General features: G+C 44.7%; 1 protein-coding gene across 1 annotated transcript in view; it reads left to right on the top strand.

Moving 5' to 3' along the window:
- ar (androgen receptor) overlaps positions 1-19,616 on the top strand; it is a 107,666-nt gene that overhangs the window by 25,842 nt on the left and 62,208 nt on the right. Inside the window, exon 2 of the mRNA XM_065266920.2 lies at positions 1,870-2,021. Within this exon, the coding sequence (XP_065122992.1) occupies positions 1,870-2,021 (152 nt within the window). The remainder of the gene's footprint in view (positions 1-1,869; positions 2,022-19,616) is intronic.

Genomic DNA, 19,616 nt, shown 5'->3' with positions numbered 1-19,616 from the left:
CAGTTTGATCAGCGGACCGGAAGCAAGCAGATAGTGAGGAGATGTTTGCTGTATGTAACAAAAACATTTTTATGGTATAAAACGCGTGAACCTTTAAAGACTTAATCCCACACCGCCAAATTCCGAGTCTGCAGTTCCTTATCGGGAGAGCCGCGGAATGCAGCTCTCTAGTACGAGGACATTAGTGAGGACTACTACATTTAAATTTTTGGGTGAACTATACCTTTAAGAGCAGAAATTAATTTTGCTTCTGTTGTATAAGTAAGGTCACTGATTATTTCTGCTGTGAAAATTAAGTGCCAGTTAAGTTTCCTATTATGCTTTAAATTGACACAACAATCAAGTTTATTTATTGCCACTTCGTTTTCTTGCACGTTTTGTTACAAAGTAAAACCCTAAATTTAAGTAGATTCTTTTAAACTGGACTTTTACTGTATTTAAGTCATTGCATGTAAAATTCTCCTTTTTTTACTCTTTGCATTTGCACTTCTGTTCTAGTCTCTGTATTATATCTTATCATTGCAGTAATGTGAATATTATTGGCTCATGCATGATAAATGCTTGTAATGTTCCTCATTTGTAAGTCGCTTTGGATAAAAGCGTCTGCTAAACGATAAGATGTAAATGTAAATTAAACATTTGTCATCAAATTGGCTACAATTGCTGTTTGGTTGAAATTATGGGTATTCCTCGATTGAAAAAGAATGACCCTTTTTATGGGTGATGTCAGAGAACATCAATTTCGAGATATACATTGAATATTGTCAAAAAGCTGTAACAGATAACTTTTTGATAAGATAACAATCTCTCAGCACTAATGCAGAAATAAAGGAGAAAATAATAGGGTCTTGAGTGAACGACAGAGTCGTTTTCCTATAATGCATTTCATATAGCCCATATGACGATCTGTCTGTTCTCACAGATTGTTTAAAGCTAATGCAGAGAATGACAGCAACCATCAGCACCCGACTGTGTGTGTGTCTTGTCGGCTTATGGTGGGATTCTTGTGGGAAATTAAGACAAGCCTAGGTGACAATGTGATTTAATTGTTTCTAAAAAAAATAAACTGACACATAGAGGGCTGAGGACCAGCAATGTGCAAAGCCCTAGGGAGTCATTTTTTTCAATTGTTTAAAATTTAACTCCCAAAACACAAAGTTTTTATAATTTGAGCACATATGTTAGACAGGCAAAAAATATGAGAAACATGCCCTCTCTTAATCGCAGTCATTTTGTTCACTTTTCCGATATTACTATGTGTGTGGTGATAGATTTGGGTGCCATCATCGGAACAGAACAGTGATACTGAATGACTCTCTTTAACCAAGAATCTTTCCATCATCCCTAAAGGGATAAAGCAGTTATTACCCTTCATTAGAGACCTTGGCACTTGCATTTGGATAATGTCACCTTTACTTACCTCCATCATTTGGCCACTGACACACACACACGCACACACACCCCGGCTCTCACTTATGCATTCTTTCAGAGAATGTCACCTGTTATCACCGAGGGCCGGACCTGCAAATGACTTTTCCAATTTAGCAGCCGCAGTAACAATTGATGTTAAACTTCGCCGAAATTCAGCAGCAATCCACAGTATCTTCATTCCATTTAGTCATCTAAATGTACAGACATTCACCCATTATTCGTGCCGTAAATTTCGCTGCTCATTCGGCTAAGAGCTTTTTGGTATGTGTGCTCTCTTCAAATCACAGATAATGGACCTTGTATGTTTTCCTTCATAACTGACATTATAGCGGAAAAACAAGTTCCATATTTGCATTGTTTTGCTGTTACAATAGAGAACAGAACATTCATTTGAGTGTTTTGTCATGCCATTAGCTTATGCTGTGTTTTTATTTGTAGGTATGATGGTGGAAGAAGTGACATTTTCCCAATGGAGTTTTTCCTTCCTCCACAAAGGACCTGCCTGATCTGCTCTGATGAAGCATCTGGATGCCACTATGGTGCTCTCACTTGCGGAAGCTGCAAAGTTTTCTTTAAAAGAGCTGCTGAGGGTAACATACACACACTTTTTTAATACCAAAAGTCTCTTAAAGGAAAACACCACCGCTTTTCAATATTTTACTATGTTATTACCTCAACTCATAGATATGTACACTAGATGTCGCCTTGGCTACAGCAGTTCATTGGACCCAATGCGTCAAATAGAGCCGCCATCTTGAAACAGGGGAACCCCGCATCAGCGTCATTGTAGGCAATGGTGTAACGGAAATAAAATCACCATAAATCGTAATGAATGCGATTTTCTTGGTTTTCTTTTGGTTCGTTTCAACAGTCAGACATGTATTTAGCACTGAGTTCAGAAAAAAATAAAACTTTGAATATTTCCAAAATCTGCTTTTTATAACTATAATGCTAATGCTAGTAGGCCTAACATCAATACGCAGCACAAAAGTCCGGCATCGTCCATGAATTCGAAGTACAGGTGGTGATAGCAACCTTACCTAGCTACTTTCTATGACAAGACCACTGTTCTAAGATCGCGGCGGTTTTGACGCATGCTAAGAACCCCAAGGCGACATCTAGTGTATATATCTATGACCTCAACTTAGAAGAAATAATACATACCTATCTTTTTCCAATGCGTACACTTAAAGGACAAGTTCGGTATTTTAGACTTAAAGCCCTGTTTTCAGATTGTTTATGGTGAAATAGAATGGTTTTGACTGAAATTTCGACATTTTCGGCTGCCCTGAGAATTTTCGCGTGTTTGTGTTTCAGCTCAGACCTCTATAATGGATTTAATGGTGCACTGGAACAATCCTCCCTAAAATGCATTAAACTTTCGTTTACAAAGACGTGAAACTCACCGAGTGGTCAGGGGTGTTCACTGGTATGCTCACACAAAAATCGCTCCAAAAGACGCATTCCAACAGGTTTTATCGTAGTTTTTACCAGCCCCATGGACTTGTATTAGATGTCCTGTGAGGTACGGTATTACTCCGCGCCGGGAACTTTGTTTCTATTCTTGCAATAGGCAAAGGCGGATTAGCGCCACCACCTGGGCTGGAGTGTTTATTATTCAAGCTCTAAGCGGAAGAATGTACGGGTGTGAGGCGTTTGGAAAAATAGGTCCACAAGTTAACAACGAATGCTAAAACAGCTGTTGGAAAGCATCTTTTACAGCGATTTTTGTGTGAGCATATCAGTGAACACCCCTGACCACTCGGTGAGTTTCACATCTTTATAAACGAAAGTTTAATGCATTTTAGGAAGGATTGTTCCAGTGCACCATTAAACCCATTGCAGAGGTCTGAAACACAAACACGCGAAAATTCTCAGGGCACCCGCAAATGTCGAAATTTCAGTCAAAACCATTCTATTTCACCATAAACAATCTGAAAACAGGGCTTTAAGTCTAAAATACCGAACTTGTCCTTTAATTTTTGTACAGAATTTGTTAGCATGTGTTAGCATTTAGCCTATCCCCATTAATTCCATAGGATCCAAAATGGGATGAATTTAAAGGCCACCAAACACTTCCATGTTTACCTATTTAGAGACTGTTACATGAGTAGTTACATGAGTAAGTATGGAGGCACAAAATATAACGTGGCGATTTTTTAAGTGGATAAAAATAAGAAGTATATTCTATGGCGGAAGAGCACTTAGTTTGCAGCACTTTGACCTTGGGCGCAGTAATATTGACGGGGGTTTGAGCGAGAGGGGGAGTAGTCAGGCTAGATGTCTCGCCCGCGCTTCTGGCCAATTGAGTGGAAAGTCCGCATTTGGCGGCCATCTTACCACATGGTGCTCGCTCACTCGTAGCATTGTGTTTTAATGGTGCATTTACTGTTAAATGACCATAACTTGCATAATTTTCTACCGATTTTCAAATGGTTTGGTTTGTTACACTGTAAAAAATGATGTGTTCATTTTTTACACATTGTGTGTGTTGTGCCATTTAACGCGTTATTTCATGTTAAAAGAAAAGAAAGGGACAACACAAGTTGTGTTAAAAACAGTGATGGGAGTTACGCGTTACAAAGTAATTCCGCTACTGTAATTCCACTACTTTTAGTGGTAATGAGCATGCAACGAAGTATTTTTTTCAAATCAAGTAACGCAGTTACAATTACTGAAATATTAATGAATTGGTTACTCGCGTTACTCTATTTTGTGAAAAATGAACCCGTGCAGACAAGACATTTCTGATCTAACATCGCAGGACCGTGGTGGGCAGCACAATGAAGGTGTGTTAGTTTAGTGCTGCAAAGTAAGTGCTCTTCCGCCATACAATATAGTTCTCATTTTTTGTCCACTTAAAAAATCGCCACATTTTATTTTGTGCCACCATAATTACTCGTGTAGCAAATATAACTTGTGTTATATTTTCGTGTAGCTACTCATGTAACAGTCTTCAAATAGGGAAAACATGGAAATGTTTGGTGGCTTCTAAATTCATCCTTGTTTGGATCCTAAGGAATGAATGGGGCTAGGCTAAATGCTAATGTATTTACAATGCTCTGTACAAAGATTAAGTGCACGCGTTGAGAAAAGATAGGTATGTATCAATTAGTCTAAGTTGAGGTAAGAACTAAAATTTTGAAAAACTGTGTTGTTTTCCTTTAAACACACTTTGGACTGTATTGTAGCAGCTAAATGTACTCGCCATATGTGAGGACTGTATTCGCTTTAATTAGAGCTTTTAATTACAGCTATAAACTGTCGTTAAAGCCACATTAAAAACTGTTATTTCTTTTTCACAAATTAATATACTTCTGACCATTTGTCCAGTGCAGCTTTTATTGTTTTTAATGGTCTCACTTAAAATAGCAACAATTGGCACATCTTACACAGAAACTGTTGTTTTTTTTATATATATAGCAGTACAGTAAAAAGTGAGAAAAAAATAGAGAGAAGTCCCAACTACACACAAATTAGGGACACATTCTTTCCCTGTTATGCAAAGTGTAAGCAATCTTTTCAATAGAAATCTAACACCTACAGCCTTACAATATAAAAACTTGGCTGTGAAATTGGCCATAAAAATAGGTAATCAGTAGCAGTCAAACACTTAGGTGAAGGTACACTGTTGTCATACAATTATTTCAATGTCTCTTGCATAGAGATCCAATAATAACATATTGATGTACATACATGTAGTATTTATATATGCATGAAAGTTTTGCCCATCAACTTGTGCTCTGGAATGTCAACGCAATTTCATGGCAATTCGTACGTATTTTAAAGGTGGCTAATTCGTATTAAATTCGTATGGCCACACTCTTTATCATTATCTGACTGAATTAATTAATTATCTTTATGATAATCATACGTTTTTGTTTGATTCACCTTTTTATATGAATTAGCAAACTCGAACGTCCTAATACTTTTATTAACAATTGCAAAATGATAAAACAAGGCATATTGTGACATTATGTTTGTCATTAAACAGATGCCAAAAAATATACAACATTAATATCATGCACTAATGACATTGCGGGCCTATTCAATGTGTTTCTGTATATCTCAGTAGTAGAGCATTGTGTTAACAGCCCAAAATGTCATGGGTTTGAACCCAGGGAACACACATACTGATAAAAAACTGTATAATGTACTGTAAGTCACTTTGAATAAAAGCATCTGCCAAATGCATAAATGTAAATGTCTTTAAAGACCCAGGATATGCATTTAAGAGTTAATTCCTTAAGTGTGCATATGCATTTTTTATTCATTAAATTGAATGATAAACAGTTCTGATAAATGGTGCCCTTTTTGCTTTAAACAACCACAGCGATGCTGGAAAAACACATTTCAAAGTTAAGAGAAGTTTAAAGGTCTTGCCCCACAGCCAACCATGAACTTCAGTTTAATCAAATACAGAAATATCACACTTTTATACTTGGCGCTCCAACAGTTGTTACTGGAGACAAAGAGAGATAAAGAGGGAAAATATAATAAAGGAAAAGTTGAAAAAGTCTTGGCCTCCTCATAGTCTTGTCTAAATAAGTGTGGGTTGATCTGTAAGTGTTTTTGAATATGATTAAAAGTGAAGTGTGTAATTTAAGCGTCACCAGTGGCACCAAATAATAACTTAATTTTAAACAGGTTTTCCGAACACTTCCTCCCCCAACCTTCGTTGGTTTTACAAACCGATTGCTCTGCTCCAATACTACGTCAACGGTTGAGACAATGACATGCTATGTCAGCCTATAAACAAATCCTTAAACTGAAATGATAAGGCAAAGACACAGCATACCTACTACTGTATATGCACACACACCTACATTAAAACGCATACAAGTCTCAAACTTTGATCAGTAAATGATGGTGAACAACCTTCTTCACGGGTAATTTATTTAAGATCCGAACTCTTGCTTAACAAGCATAAACTCATTTGTATTCAATTATGGTAAAAGCTGAAATGAGGAGGACACGTGTACACGTGTAAGAATACACTGGGTTTTTTTCAACCCAGTGTTGGGTTGTAATTCTCCCTATGCTGGGTTGTTTTAACCCATTGTTGGGTTACATGTAAACATTTTCTTGGTAAACTTAACCCAGCAGTTGGGTTTGTCCCTTTTTGACCCATTGCTGCGTTGAAAATAACCCATGGGTGGGGTCAGCTTACTTTTGAGGGCTTTTCCACTGGGTGCAGTACGTAGTACGTGATCCTTTTTTTAGTACCACCTTGGTTGGGGTTCCCAGTGACCCGAGCTGATACCAAAACGTGACGTGAAACCACTGTAGAACACTGATTAGTCTGAGAGAACGTCTCGGTTACGTATGTAACCCTCGTTCCCTGAAGGAAGGGAACGGAGACGTCACGTCGTGACCGACAAATTGGGAACCGCTTCGCGGGGACCTATCTGCTTCGAGAAACTATTAAAAAGCCAATGAAATTGGCATGCAGGTATTTGCATCTGCCGGCGCCGCCCCGCCGCGCGAGTATTTAACGAGAGGCAGGTGCGTATACCAAATTACTCTTTCGCTGAGAAAGCCGAGCATCTAGTGCCCGGCCACACTCAGCAGTGGAACAGCAACTGTGGCGACGGGACGTGACGTCTCCGTTCCCTTCCTTCAGGGAACGAGGGTTACATACGTAACCGAGACGTTCCCTTTCAGTCTGTCACTACGACGTCACGTCGTGACCGACGAATTGGGAATCCCTACCAAAGCGCCACTGGAGCTGACCCTTCCAGTGCCTGCGTAAAACCTTCCGTCTTCACTTTACGAGAGACGGAACCTGGGCTTACAGCAGAAGGCCGGTCACTACTTGTTCCTAAACCCACGGTAGTGAACTAGGCAAACTGGGAAGCGAATCCAGCCTGGGCGGTACCAGGAGACGCTGCGGAGCCAACCCAGAGGAAATTGTACGAATGGGTGGCGCAAAATAGCCCGTAGGTCTATGACGTGACTCTCAGAACTGTATCAGATACTAGAGAGAGCAGAGCGGGCTCTGCAAGGGAAACGTGGTAGATTAGCTCCACGGAAAATACGCGCATAGGACACCTCACGGGGGCGCTATACGGGGGCCTAGCCAAACACAGGTTTTCAGGAATAGAGCTAATGAGAGGCTGACAGCCGATGCTCCGCAACATCGACTGAAAAGGCGATGGAGGAAAGGCAAAACCTTATTTTGTGACGTTTTGACCTTATGGCCTTCCATATTGGCGCAGTCGTGCAGCACCAAAACGGAGGCTGCAAGCCGACACAGGAGCCGACTCTGAATGTCTCTACCGGTTTGAGGAGAGAACACGAGAGGATACCGGCTCAATACGAACACTGTAAAATCTGGTGAACGTGTTAGGTGTCGCCCAGCCAGCCGCTCTACAATGTCTGTTAGCGAGTAACCACGAGCCAATGCCCAAGATGATGCCACACTTCTAGTAGAGTGGGCTCTCAAATTAAAGGGGCATGGGATGCCCTGCGTTTCGTAAGCAAGGACGATAGTGTCTACAACCCAGTGAGACATCCTCTGCTTGGTGACAGCTTTCCCTTTCTGCTGACCACCATAACAGACAGAGAGCTGCTCTGAGGTTCTAAAGCTTTGAGTTTGGTCCACATATCTACGCAATGAGCGCACAGGACATAACAAAGCCATGGCTGGGTCTGCCTCCTCCGGTGGCAGCGCTTGCAAGTTCACTACCTGATCTTTAAAAGGAGTGGTGGGAACTTTGGGCACGTAGCCGGGCCTGGGTCTCAATGTTACATTGATATTATCGGGCCCGAACTGAAGGCACGAATCGTTGACCGAGAATGCATGAAGATCCCCTATCCGTTTAACCGAAGCCAGTGCAAGAAGAGTTAAAGTTTTCATTGTGAGAAATTTGATACTCACAGAATGCAAAGGCTCGAATGGGGCAAGCTGGAGTGCTTTCAGCACCATGGACAAGTCCCACGGAGGAATAGAGGGCGGGCGAGAAGGATTCAGCCTTCGTGCACCTCTTAGGAATTTAATAACAGGATCGTGCTGACCCACAGATCTACCGTTTATCGGTGAGTGGTGCGCGGATATTGCCGCGATATCTACTTTAATGGTAGAAGGTGACAGCCTCTTCTCCAGACGATGCTGAAGATATGAAAGCACGACTCTAATAGAGCATTCTCGGGGGTCCTCTGACTGTGAAGCACACCAAACAACGAACAGGTTCCATTTAAGCTTATAAGCCTGTCTAGTAGACTGCGCTCGCGCCGCAAAAATAGTGTTGGATACCGCTTGCGGTAAATCATTTAGAACCTCCGCGTCCCGTCCAGCGACCACACATGGAGGTTCCACAGATCGGGACGTGGGTGCCATAATGTGCCCCCCTTCTTGAGAAAGAAGGTCCTTCTTCAGGGGAATCTTTCCAGGGAGGGGCTGTCGCGAGGAGCGCGAGCTCTGGAAACCAATTCCTGGTTGCCCAATACGGCGCGACTAAGAGAATGCGCTCCTCGTCCTCCCTGACTTTGCACAGTGTTTGCGCAATGAGGCTAACTGGGGGGAAGGCGTATTTGCGTAAACCCCGCGGCCAGCTGTGTGCCAGTGCATCCACCCCGAGAGTTCCCTCGTTCAGTGAACAAAACAGGCGACAATGTGTCGTTTCTGGGGAGGCAAACAGATCTATCTGTGCTCTGCCGAAACGTTTCCAAATTAGCTGAACCGTCTGGGGGTGGAGTCGCCATTCGCCGGGACGCGCTGCTCGCGCTGTGTTGAGCGACCCCGGGATGTGAATGGCACGAAGAGACCTCAGATACTTCTGACTCCAAAGGAGGAGATGACGGGCGAAATGCGACAGGTGACGAGAGCGCAAACCGCCTTGGCGATTGATATACGCAACAGTCGCAATGTTGTCGGTGCGAACTAATACATCCTTGTCTCGAAGCACGTTGCTGAAACGAATGAGAGCGAGATGCACAGCCAACAACTCGAGGCAATTTATATGCCAGCGTCTCTGGAAAGTCGTCCAGACACCCGAAACTGCATGCCCGTCGTACGTGGCTCCCCACCCCGTGTTGGAGGCATCCGTGCACACAATGGCATGCCTGGAAACCTGTTTTAATGATACCCCTGCTCTGAGGAATGACGGGTCTAACCACGGAGTGAAATGGAGATGGCACGTCGGCGTGATCGTTACGCAGTGCGCGCCGGTGAGCCACGCTCTCCTCGGGATTCGGTCGTGAAGCCAACGCTGAAGCGGTCTCATATGGAGCAGCCCGAGCGGTGTCACAGCCGCTGCTGCTGCCATATGACCCAGGAGCTTCTGAAATTGTTTCAGAGGGACCGCGCTCTTGCCATTGAATGAATTTAGACAAGTCAGGATGGATTACACACGCGCTTCTGTTAGACGTGCGGTTAAATCGACCGAATCCAGTTCCATGCCGAGAAAAGAGATTCTCTGCAAGGGGCAAAGTATCCTCTTTTCCCAGCTGACCTGAAGACCGAGACGGGCGAGGTGTTTTAACACACGGTCCGTGTGATCGCAAAGCATCTGACGGGACTGGGCTATTATTAACCAATCGTCGAGATACACTACAATGCGCACACCGCTCTCTCTCAGGGGTTTTAATGCCCCCTTGACAACTTTCGTGAAGGCACGGGGAGAGAGAGAGAAAGCCCGAACGATAAGACTTTGTACAGATATGCCTGCCCCTCAAACGCAAATCCGAGAAACGGCCTGTGTCGAGGAAATATCGAGACATGAAAGTACGCGTCCTTCAGGTCGATGGCTGCGAACCAATCGTTTGGACGAATGCATCGAAATATGCTCTTGTGCGTCAGCATTCTGAATGGCAACTTGTGATGTGCTCGGTTTAATGAACGCAGGTCCAGGATCGGTCGCAACCCGCCGCTTTTCTTGGGTACAATGAAATAAGGGCTGTAATACCCAGATTTCATCTCGGCTGGAAGGAAAACCGGCTCGATCGCGTCCTTCTCCAATAGGACAGCGATCTCGGCACGGAGAACGTGCGCGTCGGCGTTTCTCACCGTAGTGAACCGAATGCCCGCAAATTTGGGGGTGCGCCGGGCGAATTGAATCGCGTAGCCGAGACGAATCGTGCGTAAAAGCCAATGGACGGGCTGGGAAGCGCTTCAAACGCTCCAAGACACCGAACGAGATGAATTAACGGCACGATCAGAGTACCCGCGGCGAGAGGAGCGGAGGTAGTCGCCGATGCGCACTCTGTGAGCGCACCGACAAAGGTGTCGTGCATTGTAACACTCACCTGTCTCCGCTGATGGGTGGCCGAGCTGGGGAGATCTCATTGTAAAAGACTCGGCCGCTGTGACACCCGATGGCTAGGGAGGACGCAGGGCTTTGCACCCGTCCGTAGCTCCAAAGCTCTTCTGAAGACCTGGAGAAGGAAGAGGAATTCGCCCCTTTGTGGTTTTGTGGGTACCGGTTAAAAAAGCCGGGGAACAGAAAATAAAGTAAACCATGGATTCGTTTTTACCGTCTCCGAGAGCGATCCCCTCCATCTCCAGGTCGCCCCTCCCAGGCCGCTTGGTTTCGTTCTCCACCTCTCATAGCGGGCTGAGCGGGAGGGGGTGAACTGCTTATACGGCGGGTTCCTGGAGCTGCCGCTTAAGCGGATATAGGAACGAAATATGCCATAGCAGGACGCCCTCGGCGAGGAGCAAAGCGAGGTGCCGACGAAGCGAGGGCCATCTAGGCTCTGACGTGGCGTAATAGCCCCAGTCTGCTCTAGGGCGGTCGAGAGCTGTCGCATGATGCTGTCAGCCGCATCGCCGAAATGGCCGGTCAAGGTAATCGGAGCATTCAGGAGATGTTTCTTGTCTACCTCCTTTATGTCCGCAAGACACAGCCAAATATACTGTAGCATTAATGGACCACCAGAGTGGACATCGCACGTCCGACGGCTTGTTTGGTGACCATGGACGCTCTCAACGCCAGGTCAGTATACACCACCAGATCGTGACCTCCCCTGTGCAGATCCTTCAGTGCTTTCGCCTGGTGAACCTGCAGCAACGCCACGGCGTGCACGGCAGAGACCGCCTCCCCACAGCCCAGAGGGCACATGAGGGAAGGGTGGCTGGTCGTTTGGGAGCAGCGTACCCTTAGCAGCCTCACCGTCAAGAGAGATGAGAGGTGATGGCTGAACGGTCGGTTCAAGGAGGAAAACGAGTTTTCCACGACCACACCAACCATCATGAACCCCGGGAAAGAAAGGTATGGGAGGTTAGGGCTGCGCTTATCTTGCAGACCCGAGTACCAATCAAAGGTGGAACGGCTGGGGAGATGGTGACTGAGACCACTCTGAACCAACCGCTGCCGTCACCCGAGTGAACCTGGCCATTCCATTGGGTCGAACACGGAACCGCAGCGAGCAAAATAGATGGCCTCCTCTCCGATATTGCGACAGACATAGAATCCTGAATAGGCCCGACAGAATCCGAGGGCAACGTAGAACACGCGCCACCAGACCTATCGGTACCCCTGTGGATCAGGGTGCTGAAAGCTACCAGTCTGCAGACTGGTTCAGCACTGTTATACAGAGATCATCCTCCTGAGCTTTCTGTCACCGCACCATTAACGGGACTCAGCAACAGAGGCGGGGTAACGTTCCCGGAGGTACGAAACCATCTCTGCAAATCCAAAAGGGTCATACTCTTTTTTTTTTATAAGTATGAACCCTTCACGAACGCCGTCTCAACGTGCACAGTCAGGCACGAGAGACAGAGATCGTGCCAGGACCCATATATCTGTCACATCCGAAATGCACGGCGAAATGACATCTTTAAAAAGACGCATTTGCCGAGACACGAGAGAATGGCTGTCTTTAAAAAGACACAAATTCAACTCGTACTGCTCTTTTAGGGAAATCACTCTGTAATGCTGTGCTGAGTTGATGAAGCACACAGGGGAGCGCAACGCACACACTCAAACTCAAGTTCAAAGTGAAAGTAAAGAGGTGGAATTCTGCGAGCCTCCGCTGAAATGCTATCTCTCCAACAACACCAACACGCAGCGTATCCCCACGAGCAGAGAGAGCTTCTCAATAGCAGTTGATCTACCGGCTTTCGAAGCGAAAAGAGTAATTTGGTATACGCACCTGCCTCTCGTTAAATACTCGCGCGGCGGGGCGGCGCCGGCAGATGCAAATACCTGCATGCCAATTTCATTGGCTTTTTAATAGTTTCTCGAAGCAGATAGGTCCCCGCGAAGCGGTTCCCAATTCGTCGGTCACGACGTGACGTCGTAGTGACCGACTGAAAGGGAATCGTCAGTACCAGCGTCATCGCTATAATGTAAAAGATTAGCTTTACCTTTGTGCTAGCTTGCGCTGTCTTAAGTAAACCTGTTGTCATCTGTGCTTTGCTGTAAGTTCCCAAACTCCCTTTTAGCGATGAAAAATATCCACATGTTGAGAATCAGGAACTCCATACCAGTTATTTCCGGACTTGCAGTTTGTGGCTGCACATTCGCGATGTGCACGTTCGCATATATGCTTAAATGAACTTAAATGAGGCTCGGCGGAGCGCGTCGACGGACGCCACGGGTGTTTGTACAGAAACGGTCATGTGAGACAGAGGTAGTGATAAACGTGATGTGCAGACATCTATTTGTGGTGGTCAATTTTAATTTTGTGGCAGACTGAGAAATAAATTAATGTATGGGGATGTATAGCATTCCAACAATGCTATCACTTGTATGATGATGAATATAACAACACGTCTATAATCCCTCTCGCTCCGAAGTGTTACCAAACTTGATGGAAAAGCTAACCAAGCCAAAGTGAGGTGAGCTGACCCGACCTTAACCGTGGAGTACTATGCAATGGAAAAGCTCCATTAGAGTGTGAATTTCTTACTTTATTAGTGAATTTCAATTCGGTTATTTGTCAGGTACACAGTTATACCCAGGTTACAACCTGAAATGTTAATGTAGAATGTTAGCTTACTTAAAGGCACACCATGGAACTTTTTGGCCATTAGGGGGTGCTGGACATGTATTTTTCACGTCTAGCGCCCCTAGAGCCCACAAGCGCCGCAGCACTGTCGCAAAGGAAAAGAAGACAACTCTTTAGGTCACAAAGTGTGCCTTCCGGCATGTCATGTGTCATATAATATAATTTCAGGGGTTTTATTTTCATCAAACGCCAAAAAAATTGTGTAGCTCACGTTTACAAGCCAGTTGTAACGGTGGTCGCTTGGTTAAAGTTTATATTAAAAAAAATTGCCCTAAAGGGGAATCGAACCCAGATCGCCCACGTCGTAGGTCCATGACTCTACCAAGGCGCTATAATGTCACGTGATATAAGTCTCTCTCTTAACTCTCCAAGTAGCCTTCAGTAAAATTCACGTAAAAAAATAGTGTTTGGGCACTAGGGCTGTTCCGAATACCATTTTTTGAGCTTCGAAGCTCTAGTAGAAATAAAATCGAATATTCGAAGCTTCGGAAGGAGGGGCTGAACATATTTTTCTCTTTAATAAAGGCAGGAATCTGTGTGTGTGTGTGTGTGTGTGTGTGTCTGTTTATCTACAGTTTTATTATGTGGCGGATGTGTTGCTGCGGACTCAAGGGAGTGTAGTGCCTTTTTTTCGTGCAATATGGACATGTGACACGTTTAGAATAAACTTTAAGAAATAAACTTTAAAAATACTACAAAACAGCGCAAGCTGGAAGCGGCGTGCCTGTCACGCGTCCTGCGAGAACAGCATTAGTGAAACAAAACACAAGAGCAATACTTTTAATAAGGTAGCCTAACATTTTTCTAACAAATAAACATTCCCGTATCAGAAATTAGCAGCACAGTAATTACTGACAACGTAGGGTAGGCTATTTAAATAAAACAACAAAAATAAATGAACGAAGTTCAACAAACTGTAATAAAACGGTAGCATACTTTCAAAATCAAGTTTATTTATAACACTTACACCATCAATATGTTTTTTTCATCAGCAGAACAATAAAGAAGATATTTTGCAGAAACCCCAGTGCTCCGTCATGCAAGTCAACCGATCCGCACACTTTAAGAGCTAAAGCATATATATCCAATACAAAAGTAATCCCCCATAACTCTGTGTGACATATTGACGTCTTGTGAAGCAAATCAATCAGTTTTTGCAAGAAACTGAACGTTATTTACAACACTATTAGCGTGAATGCCAAAGCAGGAAGCGCGCTTTCCGTTCGAGGCGATCTCTTCCACTGGTGCTGTTTGATGGCTGTTGACTATGGATGTTGGTCTCTCTGCGCCACCTACAGAGCGGGAGCGTGAAGCGCACTTCCTGCTTGGCAAAAGCTCTGCATTAACGCTGAAAAATATTTATATATATATATATATATATATATATATATATATTCGAATCTCAAAACTGAAAATCGAATGTCAACCCACGGAACGAATATTCGAATATTCGAATTTTCTGGTCCAGCCCTATTGGGCACCAGACAGGACTTATATATGCAAGCATTATAACATTACTTACTAGTACAAAAGCATAACGGTCAAGTCAGCATCGGTCAGAAACCCCTCCTCCTTCTTTAGTTCACACCAGCGAGCAAACGCTAGCCCAATACTGATCTTCGTCCTTCTTTTTATTCTGTCACTCTCCCCTTTTCTCTTTCTGGTCTCCTCCGACAAAACCTTGGGTTTCTTTTTCTTAGTTGCGCTCTCACATCCGAATTTGAGGAAGTGGAGAAAGTGACGTATGCCGTAAAGCAGATTTTTGTAGTTTTTTGTTTTGTGCTCGGATTACTACCCGAAACCCCAAGTTTAAAAGTACATTTACATTTACATTTAGTCATTTAGCAGACGCTTTTGTCCAAAGCGACTTACAAGTGAGGTAAACAATAGAAGCAATTATGGCAACATAAGAACAGCAATACATAAGTGCACTGGAAATAGTCTCATCAAGTCCAACACAATATACATAGCCAAGGGTATGTTAGTAATTTTTTTTTTTTTTTTTTTTTTTTTTAGATAAAGAGGAAGGTAGATAGAGAAGGAGATAAAGAGAAGGGTAACTAAATAAAGATAGTAAATCTGTAATTAGGAAGTTAGGTAATGGTGGAAGAGATGGGTTTTTAGCCGAGTCTGAAAGACAGCTACAGTGTCAGCTGATCGTGTCACGACCGGCAGATCGTTCCACAGTTGTGGGACAGTTCCTGAGAACGTACGCGTTAGTGTTTTCTTCCCTTTTTGAGATGGTACCACAAGTCGTCGCTCGGTGGCAGAGCGCAGTGATCGAGAGGGTACATAAGGCTCTATAAGCAAGCGAAGGTAAGGGGGTGCTGACCCAGTGGTGGTTTTAAAGGCCAGGAGCAGAGCCTTAAATTTGATGCGGGCTGCTATAGGAAGCCAGTGTAACTTGACAAAGAGAGGAGTGACGTGCGCCCTCTTTGGCTCATTGAAGACCACTCTTGCCGCTGCGTTCTGAATCATCTGTAAGGGTTTGGTAGTGCAGGCTGGAAGTCCTGCCAGTAGCGCATTGCAGTAGTCCAGCCTGGACAGGACAAGAGCTTGGACCAGGACCTGCGTAGCATGCTCATCTAGGAAAGGTCTAATTTTCCTAATATTGTAGAGGATGAATCTACAAGAGCGAGCGGTGCTGGCAACATGCTCCGTGAAGCTAAGCCGATCATCAATGACCACTTCTAGGTTTTTGGCCGTCTTGGAAGGCGTGATGGTCGAGGAACCTAGCTGAATGGAAAAGTTGTGCTGAATCTTTGGTTCAGATGATATGACAAGCAGTTCTGTCTTCGCAAGGTTAAGCTGGAGATGGTGATCCTTCATCCAGAGTGAGATGTCCCTCAGGCATGCCGAGATGCGGGCAGAAACCGAAGGATCATCAGGGTGGAACGACAAGTGGAGTTGAGTGTCGTCTGCATAGCAGTGGTAGGAAAAGCCATGTTTCCGAATGACAGAGCCCAGGGATGTCATGTATATCAAAAAGAGCAGCGGTCCAAGCACAGAGCCTTGAGGGACCCCGGTATCAAGACGTTGGGGTTCGGAGACGTCACCTCTCCAGGATACCCGAAATGACCTATCTGAGAGGTACGACTTGAACCATAGAAGAGCTGTGTCAGTGACACCCATAGACATGAGAGTCGACAGGAGGATGCGGTGATTGACCGTGTCAAAAGCTGCAGATAGATCCAGTAAGATCAGCACAGATGATTTGGAGGCTGCCCTTGCCTGCCTTAGGGCCTCAATGACTGAGAGCAGCGCAGTCCCAGTGGAGTGGCCACTTTTGAATCCAGACTGATTGCTATCCAGGAGGTTATTTTGTGTGAAGAAAGTGGAGAGCTGGTTGAACACAATGCGTTCAAGAGTCTTGGAAATGAAGGGAAGAAGAGAAACGGGTCTGTAGTTCTCTAGCATAGCAGGATTGAGAGTGGGTTTCTTCAGCAACGGGGTTATCCGGGCCTCTTTAAATGCTACAGGGATGGTGCCAGTGGAAAGGGATGAATTGATAATGTGAGTGAGAGCAGGGATAACAGACGGAGAGATGGCCTGGAGGAGATGGGTGGGTATGGGATCTAGCGGGCAGGTAGTCTGATGATTAGAAGCCAAGACCTTGGAAACATCTGCTTCGGATAGGAGAGAGAAGGAGGGAAGGGAGCATGTCTCAGGGATTTGAGAATGCGCAAGAAGCGGCGGCTCGGAGAACTGACTGCTAATAGTTTTCGTTTTCTTCACAAAGAAGGAAGCAAAATCATCAGCCGTTAGGTCGGACGAAGGTGGAGGGGCAGGGGGACAAAGAAGGGTAGAGAAGGTCTTGAAGAGAGTGTGAGAGTCAGGCGAGTTGTTAATCTTTGAGTGGTAGTATAGGGTCTTTGCAGAGGAGACATCCTTGGAGAAGGAGGCAAGAAGAGACTGATAGAGGCAGAGATCAGAAGGATCATTCGATCTGCGCCACTTCCTCTCTGCAGCCCTGAGTGTGGAGCGATGCTCACGGAGAACCTCAGTTAGCCAAGGAGCAGGAGGTGTGACCTGGGCCGGTCCAGATGTCAGAGGGCATAATGTGTCTAAGCAGGATGTAAGAGTGGAACAAAGTGTGTCAGTGGCATTGTCAGTATCTAACAGAGAGAGTTGGCTGGGAGCGGGCAGCGTGGAAACAATCGCAGAGGATAAGCGGGAGGGAGAGAGCGTGCGCAGGTTGCGCCTGAACGTGACCAATGGGGGATCGTATGTAGCGACAGGGGGAGTCAGGTCGAGGTCGAGAGTAATTAGGAAGTGATCAGATGTGTGAAGTGGGGTGACCTGGGTTTGGTAGGTGGAACAACAGCGTGTGTAGATAAGATCTAAAAGATTACCAGACCTGTGTGTTGGTGAAGTAGGGACTCGCTTGAGGTCAAACGACGCAGTCAGGGTGTTGAAGTCAGCTGCCTGTGGTTTCTCCAGGTGGATATTGAAGTCACCAAGTACTACTAAAGGAGTACCATCCTCAGGGAATGAAGACAGAAGTACGTCTAACTCCTCCAAGAAGTGTCCAAGTTGACCTGGGGGGCGATAGATAACTAAAAAATGCATTTTAGTAGGGTGGATGATAGTAACAATATGCGATTCGAAAGAGTTGCTGTCACATGAGGGGGTTTGCTGTTGGACTTTCCAGTCCTTTGGGATGAGCAGACCAGTTCCTCCACCCCTTCCTGTTGTGCGAGGACTGTGTGAGAAAGTGTAGTTGTTGGAGAGGGCAGCCGGAGTGGCAGTGTCCTCTGGTTTAATCCATGTCTCAGTAAGTGCTAAAACAGAAAGGCCAGAATGTGAGGCAATGGCAGTAATGAAATCTGCTTTGTTGACAGCAGATTGGCAGTTCCATAAGCCAATGGGAAGAGAGAGTGAGGCAATAGTGGAAGGTGGGAGAGTGCGGAGGTTACCGTAAAACTTCAAATAATAGCCCGGGCTTTTATTTTCCCAAACCTATCATCACACCAGGCGTCTAAAAGAGACAGGCGTCTATAAGAGACAGGCTTTTAATTTAATTGTTCCAGCATGACAGCAGGAGGTTACCACATATTACGTTTTATTTTTAATTTGAATGTGTTTAACAAATTAGTTTGTGTAATAACAACAGTCTTAAATTATTGGCAGTATAAATAAAGCAAACAAGGATATGTTTTTTTATTGGTTGTTACGTAAAATCTTACCCAGATACAACAGTGCTATTTTCTGATTGGCTATTGTGTAGCCTCTTTCTCTTTTTTTTGTATTGGCTCGCTCGACTAGAACTCTAGGGAAGACGGGCTTGATAGAGAGAGAGAGAGCAGTGCGGCCAGATACATTTTGGGCGCTGCAGCATATTAATGTGATAAATAGTGTTTCTGCGCGAGAAATACAATGTGTGGCGGGAGTGCATGCATGACAAAAAACTGAAAGCCCGGCTATTATCAGCGGCCTCAAAACACTATCGGCCCACCGGGGAAAAGTCCTGACTCTCCCGATTGCCACTTTGCTACTGTCATCATCACCTCAATCCTGGCGACGAAGCTTGTTGTGTTGTCATAGTGATGAGTAACGGAACGACTGCGTCTGTCACGTGACATCTACCGGTAAGCAAAAAAAAAAACTTTAGCGTGTTCAATCTGCACCATAGAACTGTCTTATACAGACTATCTGATGGGTTTTAGAAGATTAAATACAACCCGAAACTAAAAAACAGACCAGGCCTTTATTTGAGACAGGCGTTTATTTACGCAAAGCTGTCGTCACACCAGGCGTCTAAAAGAGACAGGCGTCTATTTGGGACTCGGCTATTATTTGAAGTTTTATGGTATTAATATTTCTCCCACGGCGACGTGATACAACAGATTTACGAGTTGTAATGACAGTAGAGATTTGAAAGCACATAGTAAAATTATAAGAATAGGAAATGTACAAGAGAGGAAAAAGAGTGCTATATAGATAAATAGAAAAAGGTAGTACAAAAAGTGCAATACTCAAGTGCCCAGTCGGTGTCCCTGCTCGGTGGAGTCGCGCAGGTAGAGTCGATGGTCTTTACACTCTTCGGTCTTCACACGACGAGGGCTGCACGCGACCGCTGCCGCGGTGGACTGACTGTTTTTATAAGTGCTTCAAATGTGGGCTGAAACTCAGCAGGCCACGCCCGAAAACAATCAACAACAAGTTATGGCCGAAACTACTACTGTATTTACTGTAATACACTAAAGCACGCGAGGACACGCGAGAACAAACGC

Source organism: Paramisgurnus dabryanus, chromosome 5 (genome assembly GCF_030506205.2).
Source record: "Paramisgurnus dabryanus chromosome 5, PD_genome_1.1, whole genome shotgun sequence".
Classification (NCBI taxonomy): domain Eukaryota; kingdom Metazoa; phylum Chordata; class Actinopteri; order Cypriniformes; family Cobitidae; genus Paramisgurnus; species Paramisgurnus dabryanus.
The sequence above is the reverse complement of the archived record's forward strand: the minus strand, read 5'-3'. Positions and strand labels throughout refer to the sequence as shown.